This window comes from Pan paniscus, chromosome 3 (assembly GCF_029289425.2).
Source record: "Pan paniscus chromosome 3, NHGRI_mPanPan1-v2.0_pri, whole genome shotgun sequence".
NCBI classification, from domain to species: Eukaryota; Metazoa; Chordata; class Mammalia; order Primates; family Hominidae; genus Pan; species Pan paniscus.
This window is the reverse complement of record NC_073252.2, coordinates 60,049,272-60,066,897: the sequence shown is the minus strand read 5'-3', so window position 1 is coordinate 60,066,897 and position 17,626 is coordinate 60,049,272. Positions and strand designations below refer to the sequence as shown.

The 17,626-nt window shown below is 34.2% G+C and overlaps 1 protein-coding gene across 1 annotated transcript; it reads left to right on the top strand.

Annotated features, from left to right (window-relative positions):
- The first annotated feature begins 8,859 nt into the window (after positions 1–8,859).
- HTN3 (histatin 3) lies at positions 8,860–16,942 on the top strand. Its single transcript, XM_003809003.5, has 6 exons — positions 8,860–8,917; positions 11,133–11,196; positions 12,384–12,404; positions 12,483–12,512; positions 13,573–13,659; positions 16,670–16,942. Exons 2-5 carry the CDS (start codon positions 11,146–11,148, stop codon positions 13,624–13,626), a joined length of 156 nt encoding a protein of 51 aa, XP_003809051.1. The 5' UTR covers positions 8,860–8,917; positions 11,133–11,145; the 3' UTR covers positions 13,627–13,659; positions 16,670–16,942.
- Positions 16,943–17,626: the final 684 nt, after the last annotated feature.

Below are 17,626 nucleotides of genomic sequence, written 5' to 3'. Positions count from 1 at the left end.
ACTGACCTGCGCCCACTGTCTTGCACTCCCTAGTGAGATGAACCCGGTACCTCAGATGGAAATGCAGAAATCACCCGTCTTCTGCGTCGCTCACGCTGGGAGCTGTAGACTGGAGCTCTTCCTATTTGGCCATCTTGGCTCCTCCCCCCCAGTTACTTTAAATGGCAGCAAGAATGTTTCTCACTTACTGTTCTCTAGGGATAGGTGCTTTCCCACAAGGTATTTATGTAACCATTATACAATTTTGTTGAAGCATGCATTATTATAGCCAAAGAAATCAACATTGAACAGTACTAAGTTAGTTACCCAATGTCATACATTTAGTAAATTAGTAGAGGAAAAAATACCTGTATTTAGGTTTATTAGATTTCAAAAGCCAAGCCAAGTATCATATTCCTTATATGTAGCCACACTACTCACTGCCTCCATTAGTTTCCTATTGCTGCTGTAACAAATTACCAGAAACAACAAAACTGTTTTATCTCACAATTCTGGAGGTCAGATGTTCAAAATGTGTCCTGTTAGAATAAGATCAAAGTGTTAGCAGGACTGAATTCTTTTCTGGAGATGCCAAGGAACATCCAGATATTCTCACCTTTTCTAGCTTCTAGAGGCTGCTTGTATTCTTTGGCTTATAGGCCCCTTCCTCCATGTTCAAAGCCAGCAATGGCCACTTGGGTCTTCTTATATTACATCACTCTGAACCCTCTGTCTTTCTCTTCCACGTATGAGGACTCTTGTGATTACATTGGGTCCACCTGAATAATCTCAATGTCTGGTGATAAGCAAATTTAATTCCATCTGCAATCTTAATTTCCCTTTGCCATGTAACCTAATGTATTCCAAGATTCCTGGAATAAGAACGCGGACATCTTTGAGGGGTGGAAAGGTATTGGTTTGCCTACAACACACCCTTAGGATGTAATCAGCTTCCGACTATTAGATGTGAGAAATACCCTGCACTCAAAGGTAAGGCCTGAAAAAAACAATAAATCGATAATTCAAGTAGACATAAAATGACTATTTTCAAGAACTGGTAAAGAATTGGTACATGCCGTGCACAGAAAATTTATCTATGCATTAAGGTCACTTTTGGTTCTAATATTTTATGATTCCTTAAATATAACTTTGAATGAGAACAAAAGACATTGAAAGAAAGTAAATACAAGCTGAGGTCAAAAGAACTGTTCAATATTCATGATGCTTATGCAATACTTCAATTTGGTATCTAATTTTCTGAAATATAATTAAACATGAAATTAGAGTCATAAGACAGATAGCTGTATATAAAGATAAATTATACATTTCCACAATGAATGATCACCAAAGTTGCCTCTTCTCAACGATATGTTATATACTCCTAATCATTATCATTAATATTGAGTACCTTAATTGAAGACAAGTTTGACTCAGCAGTAATTCACTTTATAGGTGACCAATTATTCTGTCTGTCACAGACAGCATTAGAATATGAAAATGGAAGAAAGAAAATTTCAGTTTCCAAATATTATGGAATCTAAAAATGATTTTGTGAACTTTTAAGTTGGAGCCAAAACCATTACTTTCAGAAATTCTACCTAAGCTGTAAAAAATCCATTTTCTATATAATACCTCCTTAAAGAAGAGAGCAAAGCAGTTAAAAAATTCCAATTGAATATGCTGTTGACATTAATGATATGGGAAACAGCCTGAACTTGATCCTCTAGGCATTTGATAATAGTTCACGAAATTTAATCAAGAAAGGATATATTTAAAATATTATTTGGGAAAATAAATAAGAATAAAGTGTGTAGGGTATATTTAAGTGGGAGAAAAATAGAATAATAATTGAAAAACTAGCCATATGTAGAAAGCTGAAACTGGATCCCTTCCTTACAACTTCTACAAAAATTAATTCAAGATGGATTAAAGACTTAATTTTTAGACCTAAAACCATGAAAACCCTAGAAGAAAACCTAGGCAATACCATTCAGGACATAGGCATGGGCAAGTACTTCATGTCTAAAACACCAAAAGCAATGGCAACAAAATCCAAAATTGACAAATGGATCTAATTAAACTAAAGAGCTTCTGCACAGCAAATGAAACTACCATCAGAGTGAACAGGCAACCCACAAAATGGGAGAAAATTTTCACAACCTACTCATCTGACAAAGGGCTAATATCCAGAATCTACAATGAACTCAAACAAATTTACAAGAAAAAAACAAACAACCCCATCAACAAGTGGGTAAAGGATATGAACAGACACTTCTCAAAAGAAGACATTTATGCAGCCAACAGACACATGAAAAAATGCTCATCATCACTGGCCATCAGGGAAATGCAAATCAAAACCACAATGAGATGCCATCTCACACCAGTTAGAATGGCGATCATTAAAAAGTCAGGAAACAACAGGTGCTGGAGAGGATGTGGAGAAATAGGAACACTTTTACACTATTGGTGGGACTGTAAACTAGTTCAACCATTGTGGAAGTCAGTGTGGCGATTCCTCAGGGATCTAGAACTAGAAATACCATTTGACCCAGCCATCCCATTACTGGATATATACCCAAAGGATTATAAATCATGCTGCTATAAAGACACATGCACACATATGTTTATTGCGGCACCATTCACAATAGCAAAGACTTGGAACCAACCCAAATGTCCAACAATGATAGACTGGATTAAGAAAATGTGGCATGTATACACCATGGAATACTATGCAGCCATAAAAAATGATGAGTCATGTCCTTTGTAGGGACATGGATGAAATTGGAAACCATCATTCTCAGCAAACTAATGCAAGGACAAAAAACCAAACACCACATGTTCTCACTCATAGGTGGGAATTGAACAACGAGAACACATGGACACAGGAAGGGGAACATCACACACCGGGGCCTGTGGTGGGGTGAGGGGAGGGGGGAGGGATATCATTAGGAGATATACCTAATGTTAAACAACGAGTTAACGGGTGCGGCACATCAACATAGCACATGTATACATATGTAACAAACCTGCACGTTGTGCACATGTACCCTAAAACTTAAAGTATAATAAATAAAAAAAGTAAAACTTAAGAGAAATTTTAATTTAACTTGCAGATGCTTAATGATAATTTGTATTTATTCTGACACCCATTTAACAAGTATTTAATTATCTATTCTATGTAAAATATTATTTTGAGCCCTGCATTATATTAACTTAAATGATCTATAAATAGTTATTCTGTGCCAGGAAGAATATAAATGTTTTTACAGGAGTTGGCTGAATTATCAAAAAGACAAAACAAAATACAAGAAAGAGTATGACTTAGTGTATTTTCTCTGTTTCAAGATACCTGCCTTCCTAATGGATGTTTGATTGGATAGTTGCAATTTCAAACCGTTAAGCTGTTTGCAGTGCTGTTTCTGAGTAACAGAAATCCATTATTTTGATAAATGCAAAATATTTTCAACATATTCTTCTGTGAAAAGTCTTTATTTCTATTTTTTTATATTTACAGTTATAACTATTCCTTTCATCATTTCTTTTACCCAGTTTGAGTACCACTGACTGAAACACTTTATGTCAGAGGTCCTTTAGAGTCAGTTATTCCTAATTTAGTCTGTCATATTTTACATTTCCCAAGCATATAATCTTTAAGCTCAGCTACATTATTGGGCCTATTTATCTAATATTTGATTGGCTCCTGGTTTCCTTTGGTACAGCAAATTTTGTCAGCCTCGAAGGTCCTCACATTTTTTATCTCAGTTTCTACAAGACAGAAAGTAATCCACATTGTCACTGCACAGTAATGGGAACACAGAACACAAACCATCTAATGCCCTCCATCAGTTTGTCAGCAATGACTTTCATTCAACAAATACTTATTGAGTGATGCTAGCTGTCAGGCCTCTTCTGGATGCTAGAGACACAGCAAGGTATAAGACAGATGAAAGCCTGCCTATGGGGAGTTTACATGGTTGTTTGGAAATACAAACAAGTACAAAACTAATAGGTAATATCTTAGGCGATAAGTGTACTGAAGAAGTATAAGGTAGGGCTAAGGCATAGATGACATTTTAAATGGAATAGTCAAGAAAAGCCTCTTTGATACAGTGACATTTTAGAAGAGATATGAACTAATTATAGAATGAATGAGGAAAGAAATTCTCCAGCAGAAGAAATAGCAAATGTCAATCTATTGTGGTAGAAATATGTTTGTTGTATTTGGGAAAACTTCAAGGAGATTAATATGAACAGAGAGAGCAAAAAGTGAATCAAAATAAATTAGGTCACAGAAAAAGGGCATGCAGATGATTCAAGCTCTGTAGGTCAAGCATAGCCTTTGAAGTGAGATGGATGCCATTGGATGAGTACATGATCTGATTCATATTTTGGAAGTGAGACGAAGGTTGAAGCATAGGTATCTGTACTTTGACCTGACAGAAAACTGTAGAGCCTTGATATTCATATGTTGATTTATTCTGTCGGTTCATTCTTTATTGTATTTCATTTTCTTCCAACCCAGGACATCATCTTCATCATTCAATACCTACTAATATAACTGAGACAACAATAATGAATTCTGGGTTTTAGAATCTCCTTTCACTAAAATCTCAATCCTAGTAATTGATAAATTTTCCTACACCACACCTTTACCAAGAAAACTCTAATCTACAAAAAAAAAAAGGTTCTTTTTTGTTTTCTAAGTGTGGGGTACAACATTGCTTAGCAACTATTTTTCTTTTATTTAGTTTTATACTCTTATCCTTTCCTTCCAACAAAATGTCCAAATATATTGTTCATATTCTGAAGCATCCAATTCATCTCACCCACTAATAAATTCCAGAAAAAAAAACTCTAGCTATTTTGAAAAGAAAAAATTAAGCCCATTTTGCATAACCTCTTTAAGCTTCCCTATAAATTACTACACACTTAATCAAATTTCTAACTTTCTCCAACATCTTGATCCTTCAGGTGATTCTCAGGTTTTTCAAAAATATTTTCTTACAGTTATCTGTTTTGCATTTCCTCCTCTATTCTTAAAGAAGTTTTAAAATCAAGATATTCTTTCCAATGAAGATTTTTATGGTAAAACTATAATGATATAACCTCCTGTTTGCATTTGGGGCATTTTTATTTAAAATGTATTTTTATATATTCTCATTTAGTTAAATTCTAACTATTATTATAATACCTTAAATATAAGAAAAATTTAGTTAGAGAAACTCAGCAACTGCCAAGTTCACAACATTTGTTTATGGAAATGATTTCCTTCTTGCTGGTTCATCCTCCTGGCTTCTGCAATATACAAACTGCTTAGAAATACATCTCTTCTCTGCTCATCTATTTTATCACAAATATTTTAATGAGCTTTCTATTATCTTCCACATATTACATCAGGTTATCTCTCCTCAGCCTAGTTTCTTCTGATTCTATGCATCCTTCCTGCATGATCTATTCTAATTTCAGAGTCTTGATTATAATCAATCGGCTTATAAATCCCCAATCTGCAGCTCCAGTGTGGCTCTTCATTTTCCAATTTTAGTCTCACGTAATTAGTCCTCTCCTGAATTTCTCTATCTCTTTGTCCATTAATGTTTTCTGACTCTCAAATTATATGAAAATCTCCTTAAGAGTAGGAGTAAAGCTAGTCAAATGGTATCTCCAGAATAAAGGAAATTTTATCTCATAGAGTAGAGAGTCACATGTTGTTCCATATAGGTCAATAGCAGTATTTTTCATTTTAGTTGTTCAAACAGGATTATAACGTAAGATTTTTTAGTTAAATAAATAAATATCATAGATTTTGGTCACATAGATCTGGTCCATACTTTCATCACAGGTGATTTGGAGAACATGGAGGAGCAAGAGGAGGAGGAGAAGCAGAAAATGGAGGAACAGAAGCACAAACAAGAAGAGGAGAAAGAGGAGGAGGGGGAGAGGCAAAAGAAAGTGAAGAAGGAGGATAAAAACCCAGCATAAATATCACTATAAAAACCCATTCATGGGTTGTATCCGTAAGCAACCAGTGTATGGCCATGTATGGGATAAGGCAGTAGATCTTTGTTGATATTTCCCTTGTAATTGAAAGGCATGGCCTTTTCAAAGAACATGATGTTTGCTTATAGAAGACAAAATATCTATTTTACTTAATTATAAAATATGAAGCCATGTTCTGGTCCATCAGTCTTCTAAAATGGCCTACTGTTTCTGGAGGGTGAGACCATAACTAGCATGAGAAGGTCACTACTGTATTTCTACGCCACCATGCTTGTTCCACCTGTCATACATAATCCCCACACTTCCTAACTTGGAGAAGCAGAAAATCATGGGTGAAATAATGCCTACCTTTTGGTGTTCCAACATAAAATGTATATGCCTTAGGTTTAATTGTAGTTTTTAAATGAGTATATTGACATCTGCCAGTATATCTTACCTGTTAGTTTGCTATCTGGTTGTGCTTTTGGACTATTAGTTTGCTTTTTGTGCACTAGAACATGAATATCTTAGATCCACTGGAAGTGCACCTAATATTGTTAGAAAAACAAACTAGGGAAGAAAACCACAGGGAAGAAATGAGAGGAGATGGAAAAGAAAACAAAGAAAGGAAACCATTTGACATTTAGCAATTAATTAAAGCAGGGTATATTTTTTTTAAAATCAGACATAGTTCAATAGTTACTGAAACATGAGATGGTGCAGTGGCTCATGCCTATAATCCCAGCACTCTGGAAGGCCTAGGCATGAGGATCACTTGAGATCAAAAGTTCAAGAACTGTGTTGACAACATTGTGAGACCCCCATCTCTACAAAAAATAATTTAAAAAAAAATTAGGCAGGAGCAGTGGTGCATATCTGTAGCTCTAGCTTTAGGAGTCTGAGGGGCGGTTCGATTGAGCGCTGTAGTTCCAAACTTCAGTTAGCTATGAGTGTGCCACTGCACTCAAGCCTGGGTGATGAATGCAGACTATGTATCTATAAAAAAAATAGTCACTGAATCCTATGTAATTCTTTTTCATTGAGAATGTAAAGAGAATGGCTTTGTTTTGCTCCAGAGAAGAGACCTTGTATCTCTGATGTTTAGAAATTTCATGCCAAAAGAACAAGAATAATAATATAATTTACTTGAATTATATATTTGTGAGTTATGGTCTCACTCTCCAGGAACAATAGGCCATTTTAGAAGACTGATGGACCAGAACATGGCTTCATATTTTATAATTAAGTAAAACAGGTATCTTGTCCTCTATAAGCAAGCGTCATGTTCTTTGAAAAGGCCATGCCTTTCAATTACAAGGGAAATATCAATAGCTACTGCCTTATCACAGTTGTGACAATACACTGGTATGTGAATTATATATTATATATAAATTACATGTGCCTAATAATATTAGGCACAATAATATATATTGTTGTATATTACCTAGAGAATAACCATAATTTCCAATGGGACTGTTCAAATTAGCATAAAAGATTTACCTAATAAATATTTCCTTTAAAAATCACACAAATTCATTTTATTTTTTTTTTTACTTTAAGTTCTAGGATACATGTGCAGAATGTGCAGGTTTTTTGCACAGGTAAACGTGTGCTATGGTGGTTTGCTGTATCTATTAAGCCATCGTCTGGGTTTTAAGCCCCGCATGCATTAGCTATTTGCCCTGAGACTCTCCCTCCCTCCCCAGCCACCAGCCCTGATGTGTGTTGTTCCCTTTCCTGTATCAGACTCAAATTAAAAACATAATCTCTATTAGTGGGATCAATCTAAAGACAATGCATTTACAAATCTGTTATATAGTTTTTCAACCTCTAAAGTACACAAATAATCTTCTGGACATGTTCTTAAAATTCAGGTTCCAGGTGTACACCCCAAGATTCTGACTCAGTAATTTTGGAAAAGTAGACTAAGAATTTGCATTTCAACAGGTATGAGCTGATGCTGATTGTGATGGTAGTATGTGGGACATCCTGAGGAACAATGGACTGAGCTGTACAACTTATCTGAACTTAGAAGTTAGTTTTTAATACTCGGTTCTTAGCACATTGAATTATACAACCGGTAGTGAGTAGGTGATCTTTTATACATGTTTGTCTATTAATTTAATTAAAATTCTATTTTTCTCTTTCTGTCTAGTGTACTCATTTCAATAAATGACCTCTGTGAAGATATATGGGCCCCTGAAAACTCCAGGGAAGTAAATTCAAATTTCTAAACATAAGAAATCAGTTTTATGTGAGAGATATGTGACCAAGCACCTAGAAGCATTTGACATTAAATATGAGAATACTTTTATCTTATGGCATCCAAAACATGACTGAATTTTGGCCAATGATTACATTCATTTTATTACTTAAAATATTCTAAGTCAATGTAAGCAGGTAAAAATACAAGATAAATAATGATTTGTAGGAAAACTTTTGAAGTGTAGAATGACTCCAATATTATTATGCCAATTATCACTATTTACCAGAGAATGTGTAAAATTTTTCATAACATGGTAAGTATTATTTTTGACATAGCGTTGTTTCATCTTGGACATATATTTGTTGAAAAGTAGTAGATGGTATTCTACAGAAACATCTTTATCACTGCAATCATTTCTATGCCTGGTTTCCTCCGGCATGTTTTTCCGTTGTCTGATTCACTCAGGGCTAGACTAACACTGGGATTAGCATGTGATGGGTCCCTTTGCTTTCCGGTTGCTTTGTCTTCACAATGATCTATTGCAGAATCACCTGGTTAAGTTTATTTTTAGAATTTGTAGAGACAGATTTTGGGCATTACTTTCCGTCTCAATCATATGATCTCATAATTGATGTTATTTTGAAAAACAAAAGGGAGATTTCAACGTATTTAAATACATCAGCCATCTAGGAAAGGACATCTCTTGAGACTTCACTTCAACTTCACTGACTTCTGGATTCTCCTCTTGAGTAAAAGGTAACATGTTCAAGTACAATCTAATATTATATATTAGCATAAGCTTTTGTTTGCTAAAATCAATAGTAACCCACTTATGAAAATGTATATTATCTATGATAATTTCTTATAAAGAAATAATTACCATTTATTGGCATCTGAAGATGACTTCTAGATCTCAATTCCTATGAATTAACACCAGCAATTATCATGCAAAGTAACTAATGTGGAATATGGCAATGTATTACATCCTCGCTGATGGTGGGACCTCAATGAACTCTTTTTATTTCCTTGCCTAGATACCTAATATCTACTTTCTTATTACTTTTATATTAAACTTAATGTAGAAGTTCACATTTTACAAGATACTGATAGATTCTGTCTTGCAAATCCATTATTATAAAAATTTATTTTTTTAATTTACTTTCCTCTTAGTAGTAAACTATTTTATTACTTTTTCATTGGCCTTTCCATCATTAAAAACAGTTCTGTTATAAATCAAAATATATACTGTATAACAAGTAGTCTTCTCAATCTTACTAATTTATTTAACTCACTTTCATTCATTTGTGTTATGGCAGAAAAGACAGTTTATTGTTCCAAATTTTTATTATTGATTTACTTGGGAAATATGTTTTTCAAAACTATTAATTATACATTGATTATCTATGTCCATTTATCATTTTATCTGTTAGTAAAAGAAGAGCACTTTCTTACAGCCTTTTTTTGATTTTCTATTTGCAACACAATTGACAGTCACAAACAACGGTAAAATTGTCTTTTTATATCATAAAAAGAGTCATAATTCGATTTATCTATTAGGTAATAGAAAAACTTCAAGAAATATATAATTTTTATAATTAGTCCTATACAAGAAGTTTCCATTTAAATGAGTGAAGCAAAATGAATGATGAAATAATAAGGCAAATGAGTTCTGCTTTCTGTGATAGAGATGTAGGGCTGTTTAAGAGTAGGACATTTTTATTATAATTAGATGAAAAATGTTACTGTAATGTTCTATCACAAGTGACAGGTAAGAGAGATTAGAAAAATTTTTTAAAATATTATCTATTAATGCATTACTTTATAGCTAGCAATTAACAAATAAAAATGCCATGTAATTCTAAGTTTTGTGGTAATTGTATTTTCCAGTGGAAATGCTTTTATTTACATATTTGTAATTTAGAAATAAGTAATCCGCTTTACTTTTTTATATCAGCCAAAGAACTGAGTTCACTTGCATATGCATAATTATAAAAACATACAGAGTCCCAGATGAGGCTTTGTTGAATAATATTATTTGAAATATTGAATAATCTTCACCAGTTCAACTTCTCAAAGTAGATACAATCATTTTCCCTGTGACTTCTCTTCATTTTATTTTTCTCTAACCAGTATCATTAATGTTCTAATCTCAAGGTTACACCATCTGTGCTGTTCTTTAATAGAAATCTGGCTCATATTCACTTACTTTATTATAAAGAAAGTCCCCATTACTTGTCATTCTACTTTCTAAATATGTCTTTACACTGTACTTTAATTAGCATTCTTAATGTCATTATCTAAGTCCCCTGTAATGTCACAACAACCTAAGTGGTCATCTTTTCTCCAGTTTTGTCCTCCCTACATGCTAAACTGTTTGAACTTTCAACATGCTTTCCTCTCTGTTTTATTTCATTGCAGTCTCCCAGCACCTCCCTTTACTCATTCCATATAATCCAACTCAAGCTTGCCTTTCTTTGTTATCTTCTTACTCCCATTCTCTTGGTCTATTTAAGATGTCCATTTGTGTGTTTCCTTAGCATATTAATATTTCCAAATTAGAGCACTCACCTTTATTTATCAATTAATGAAGCTATGCCCTGGGCTCACACCGATGATCCAAGCATTTTGAAAGGCCAAGGCAGGAAGATTCCTAGAGCCCAGGAGTTTCAGAACAGTCTGGGAAATATAGTGAGACTAAAAATATTCTCTACCAAAAGAAAAACAAATTAGCTTGTTATGGTGGCACACACTTGTAGTTCCACCTACAAGTGGAACTAGGGAGGCTAAAGTGGGAGGATGGCTTGAGCCCAGGTGGTCCAGGCTGCAGTGATCTGTGCTCATGCCCCTGCACTCCAGCCTGGAAAACAGAGCATGTCTCCCAATGCTTTGAAGCATAGTGTCATCAGTAGAAGTTTGATGAATGAATGCATGAAAGAATGTGATTACTGATTTTTCATGTTTGATTTTATAGGACTCAACCAACTATGAAGTTTTTTGTTTTTGCTTTAATCTTGGCTCTCATGCTTTCCATGACTGTAAGTATATCTGGAAGTTTTAAAGGATACATTCTCAGTACTTATCCCAAGGATCTTTCTTATTCCTTACGTTCTGCCATATATTCATGTTCACCTCAATACAGCTTTAATATTTCTATGTAAAGATTTTCCTTGAATTAACCTATATAAGTTCTTAAAGGACTTAGAATAAATGTTCATTACATACCTGCGAACACTCAAGTACAATTACTTGATTATAAAAATAAAAGAAAATTAAGCAAGCTTCATAAATATGTGGGACTGAGAACTGTGAAAATAACTTTAAATATGAAAAGCTCTAGACCACCTGAAGTTAGAAATATGAGGAAAGAACAAGGTACACTTCAATGGAACCTAAGTATTAGAGGGTGTTGAAATATGAATTTTCAAGTAATTTCTTGCACAACCAAACTGTTCAAGTTAGCATACAATTTATTTTACTCTTTCTAAAATAAAGCTGCCTATTTTAAGCCATAAAACAAATCTATATCTGTTAAGTGTCATGAGTTCCCAGCTTGTATCGTCATTTACTACTGTGTAATAGTAGAAAAGGCACTTGCCCTCTCTGGAACTCCTTCTCCTTCTCTACTTTCTCATCCTCTTCCCACTCCTCCTCTTCTTTCTGTGAAGTTAATAGAAAATTGGTCACAAAAGAATACTAATACTTCAACCTATCCACTAAATTCAAATGAATGTTTCAAAAACAAAATTGATTATGGCATCACAGTTTATCACATGATTTTATTATAGAAGGATAGAAGTAGAAAAATAAACATATAAGAAGAACAGAGAAAAGCACAATGCCTGTCTCTATCAGCAAATAAAATATTTGTATGTTGGTAACTTTTGAGCTACATAGAACATATTCATATAAAAAACAATCCAATGTTTCATTTTTCAGTTTCCACTCTCTTATTCACCAATGATAGACTTTTCTTGCCTTTCATAAAAAAGATATATAAACCAAAATGAGTTGATACTTGAATATAGCATATTAATTATAGAGAAGTTTACCCTTCACTCATTTTAAAGATGTCATAAAGCTAAAATAACTAATTTAGCATGTCATCATCCAAAGAATGCCTCCATTCTATTTAATCATAAATGTGGCTAAGTCAATTTTTACACATATTCTTGAATTATGAAATTAAGATATTAATTATTTTCTCATTTTCTTCTTTTCCAAGGGAGCTGATTCACATGAAAAGGTAAGACATTTTCATTTACTGGAAAACTTGATAATTAATCATATATTGAATTTTTCATCTTTTCTTTTTATTTCATAGAGACATCATGGGTATAAAAGAAAATTCCATGTAAGTGTTCTTCTGATAATGTGCACTCTGAATAAGTTTTCTTCTCTGACTATTTATTCTCCTAGAATAATTGATAGTTATCTCTCAAATATATTTATATCATTAATTGCTAAAGTGTACATTGATTTCATTTATTCTTGTTACAGAGGTAAAAGGTCACAAAAATCTTGTGTTCTAACAGCATTTCAACGGAAACTCAATTCCACTCTGAATAAGTCAATTTTCAATTATTCTTTGAGAGCTTAAGTATCTTTCTCTTATAAATAATTACACTGACCTAAAGAATAGTTCCTAATTCTATGAATAATTCCTAATTCTATGAAGTATAACATATGCCTAATGAAGCATAGATGCTACCCATGTAATGTGGTTTCTATCTTCTAAATATTTGAGGATGATAAAGTCTTTAAATTAAACTTACTGTGCTAAATTAGACAGAAAATTTTATTTAACATTTTTCTAAATGTATGTATAAAAATATCATATTATTTTGACCTCTAATATCAGTATGAATAGGGGTTCAAAAGTTCTGCTTACTAATATAGCAAGTATACGTGTTAAAAAAGCACTAAGTAAAATGATGCATAAAAAGGGATGAGGACTGTTTGTGTTAACAGTAGTGGGTATGAAAGAATGTAGGAGTTGTAAGAGAAAGTAAGCTCATTAAAAGAATAAGATGAAGAAACACCACCTAAGTTGGAAATGGTAACTTTCTCCACCCCGTTATACTCAATGTTGGGCAAAATAGTAACTTGGAGGTAATGTTGTTAAGAAGATTTCAAACGTGTTTGGAGAGGTTGCCTATAATCAGTGTTCCAACATTTATTATTGCCACAAAAATATCAACACACAGTAAATACTTTATCATTTTTACTTGCTTTTAAACATTTTTCTGAAAAAAGAAAAATGTAACTAAAAATTTGAAAACATTTATGTAGATAACACACAAGGTCATAACAACTTTAACAATCTAAGCTTTCAGTGACAGTTTTTGTGAAGCATTTTTACTGTCATTGCCTCTATTCTCTGCAATTTGCTCTCTCCTTTTGTGTGTATGCAGGAAAAGCATCATTCACATCGAGGCTATAGATCAAATTATCTGTATGACAATTGATATCTTCAGTAATCACGGGGCATGATTATGGAGGTAAGCTGACTCTAGTTACTTTTCTTTCTAGAAGTATCAACACTGACAGTTAAAACAAGGAAAAATAAAAAAAAGCCATTAAGCCAACAACCATTCCAGTTTAAGAAATGTAGCGTGGGTTAGCTCTTTGAAGTGTGTTGATTTATATAGATGCTTCTGAGTTTGTAGATATGTGGTGTTATTTCTGAGGTCTCTGTTCTGTTCCATTGGTCTATATGTCTGTTTTGGTACCAGTACCATGCTGTTTTGGTAACTGTAGCCTTGTAGGATAGTTTGAAGTCACGTAGTGTGATGCCTTCAGCTTTGTTCCTTTTGCTTACAATTGTCTTGTGTATATGAGCTCTTCTGTAGATAATTATGAAATTTAAGTACTTATTTCTAATCCTGTGAAAAATGTCAATGGTAGTTTGATGAGAATAGCATTGAATCTATAAATTACTTTGGGCAGTAAGGCCATTTGCATGAAATTGATTCTTCTTATCAATGAGAATGGAATGTTTTTCCATTTGTTTGCATCTTCTCTTATTTCCTTGAGCAGTGATTTGTGGTTCTCCTTGAAGAGGTCCTTCACATCCTTTGTTAGTTGTATTTCTAGGTATTTTATTATCTTTGTTGCAATTGTGAATGGGAGTTCATTCATGATGCAGGTCTCTGCTTGCTATCTGATCTACGACAATCCTGACAAAAACAAGCAATGGGAAAAGGATCTCCTAGTCAATAAATGGTACTGGGAAAACTGGCTAGCCATATACAGAAAACTGAAACTGGACCCCTTCCTTACACCTTATACAAAAATTAACTCAAGATGGATTGAAAATTAAATGAAAAACCCAAAACCAAAAAAAGACCCTAGAAGAAAACCTAGGTGATATTATTCATGACATAGGCATGGACAAAGGCTTCATGAAGAAAATGCCAAAAGCAATGGCAACAAAAGCCAAAATTCACAAATCGGATCTAATTAAACTAAAGAGCTTCTGCACAACAAAAGAAACTATCATCAGAGTGAACAGGTAACTTAGAGATTGGGAGAAAATTTTTGCAATCTACCCATCTGACAAAGGTGTAGTGTCCAGAGTCTACAAGGAACTTAAACAAATTTACAAGACAAAAACAAAAAACCCATCTAAAAGTGGGCAAAGGATATGAACAGACACTTCTCAGAAGAAGACATTTATGTGGCCAACAAACATGAAAATAGCTCAACATCACAATCATTAGAGAAATGCAAATCAAAACCACAGTAAGATACCATCTCACACCAGTTTGAATTGTGATTACTAAAAAGTCAAGAAACGATAGATGATGGCTAGGTTGTGGAGAGATAGGAACACTTTTTCACTGATGGTGAGAATGCACATTAGTTCAACCATTGTGGAAAACTGTATGGATTCCTCAAGGATCTAGAACCAGAAATACCATTTGACCTAGCAATCCCATTACTGGGTATATACCCAAAAGAATATAAAGCATTCTACTATAAAGACATATGCCTAGATATGTTTATTGCAGCACTATTTACAATAGCAAAGACACGGAACAACCCAAATGCCCATGAATGATAGACTGGATAAAGAAAATGTGGTACGTATACACCATGGAACACTATGCGGTCATTAAAAGGAATGAGATCCTGTCCTTTGCAGGGAAATGGATAAAGCTGGAAGCCATCATCCTCAGAAAACTAAAACAGGAACAGAAAACCAAACAGCACATGCTTCACTCATAAGTGGGGGCTGAACAATGAGAACACATCAGGGAGGGGAACAACACACACCAGGGATGGGGGGTAGGAGGTGACAGAAGGTAACATAGAGGGCTGATCAATAGTGCAGCAAACCACCATGGCACATGTATACCTATGAAACAATCCTGCACATTCTGCACATGTATCCCTGAACTTAAAGTAAAATAAATCATAAAATAAAATAAAAATGCCTCTGAGGGAAAGCTTCTGTTCGCTACTGTTAAGAGACAGAGTTCTGGGTAGGGGAACCCCTGTGTTTTTATCCTGACCCTGACAACTAGTTTCATGACCTTAAAGTATTCCTAATCTTCTCCAAACCTTAATTTTATAAGAGACAAATACATGTTATAATAATACTTAAGCTCTTTATAGAATTTGTAGGGCTATTGAGAGACATTATAGGGAAGCCCTTGTTCTGGAAGGTGTATGGTTGTGGCCATGGGTTTCTCTGCCACTAAATCTGTACCTGGTTGTTATTTGAAGTTTTCTGTCCTAAAATGTAATATTTGGAGAAGCTGCACAGCCGCCATCTGGGAACTCATGAGGAATTTACGTTTTATGCCTGAGTAACTCTAATGAGCAATGGCTATAGGAATGACTAATAAAATATCAACAAGGAGATGGGAATTTTCAAGGAAATACGATATGGTAACAATGTCCTTTATAGAAAGTCATTTTTACTTATCTATATTCACAGCATAAAATGTTCCAAAATCTATGAAATATTAAATATTATACTTCAAAATAAAGTAATATTTTGGAGATAAAAGAGTACTGTTCTACAATTCAAAATTGAAATAGTTCAAAAGATTTCAAATATTTTTAAATGTATTGGGACATTTTATTCATATTGAATTCCTGCTCTTTGTGATATTAGAAAAGGCCTGATCTTGATCCTCCAGGTGTTAGATAATTGCTGATGACATTTAATCAGGGGAGGATATAGTTAAAATATTATTTGAGGGAGATAGATGAAATGTGTAGGCTATATTTAAGTGAGAGAATAAAATAAGATGATGATGGAAAACCTCAAGAAAAATTTAAATTTAAATTGCAGATGCTGAATGATAATTTTTATTTATTCTGATACCCACTTAATGAGTATTTAATTGTTTGTCTACTCTGTCTCAAATATTATTTTGGTCCCTGCATTATAATAAATAAAACTATCTATAAATAAATACTTTGTACCAGGAAAAGTATAAATTTATTTACAGGAGTATCAATTTGGGTGATAACATGTTATTTTCTTTTTCTTCACAGGTTTGACTGGCAAATTCGCTTTGGACTCGTGTATTTTCATTTGTCATACCGCATCACACTACCACTGCTTTTTGAAGAATTATCATAAGGCAATGCAGAATAAAAGAAATACCATGATTTAGTGAATTCTGTGTTTCAGGATACTTCCCTTCCTAATTATCATTTGATTAGATACTTGCAATTTAAACTGTTAAGCTGTTTTCACTGCTGTTTCTGAGTAATAGAAATTCATTCCTCTCCAAAAGCAATAAAATTCAAGCACATTATTATGTGTATGCTCTTTATTTCTCTTTTTTATATTTACAAACATAAAGACTTACTTCTTCACTTTATTTTCCCAGTTCGAGTAGCACTGACTATAGTACTTTATACCATAGCGCTTTTGAAATGATTATTTTTAATTTAGCATGTTATATTCATTTTATCTTACAAACATATGGTCCTTAATCACATCTAGATTACTAGATATGATTTGTCTCTGGTGTCTTTTGCCACAGCAGATTTCTTAGCCTTGAACATTCTCACATCAACTTATCTCAGGCCCTACAGGCCAGCAGATAACCCCTATGTCACTCCACAGCAGTAGGCAGGCACTCAGAACAAAAACCATCTAATGCTCTCTATCGGTTTGTCAATATATCCATCAAACAAGTTTATTGCCCCTCTCCCTCTCCCTCTCCCTCACCCTCCCCCTCCCCCTCCCCGTCCCCGTCCCCCTCCCCACGGTCTCCCTCTCCCTCTCTCTCCACGGTCTCCCTCTCCCTCTCCCTCTCTCTCCACGGTCTCCCTCTGATGCCGAGTGGAGGCTGGACTGTGCTGCCGCCATCTCGGCTCACTGCAACCTCCCTGCCTGATTCTCCTGCCTCAGCCTGCGGAGTGCCTGGGATTGCCGGTGCGCGCCGCCACGCCTGACTGGTTTTTGTATTTTTTGGTGGAGACGGGGTTTCACCGTGTTGG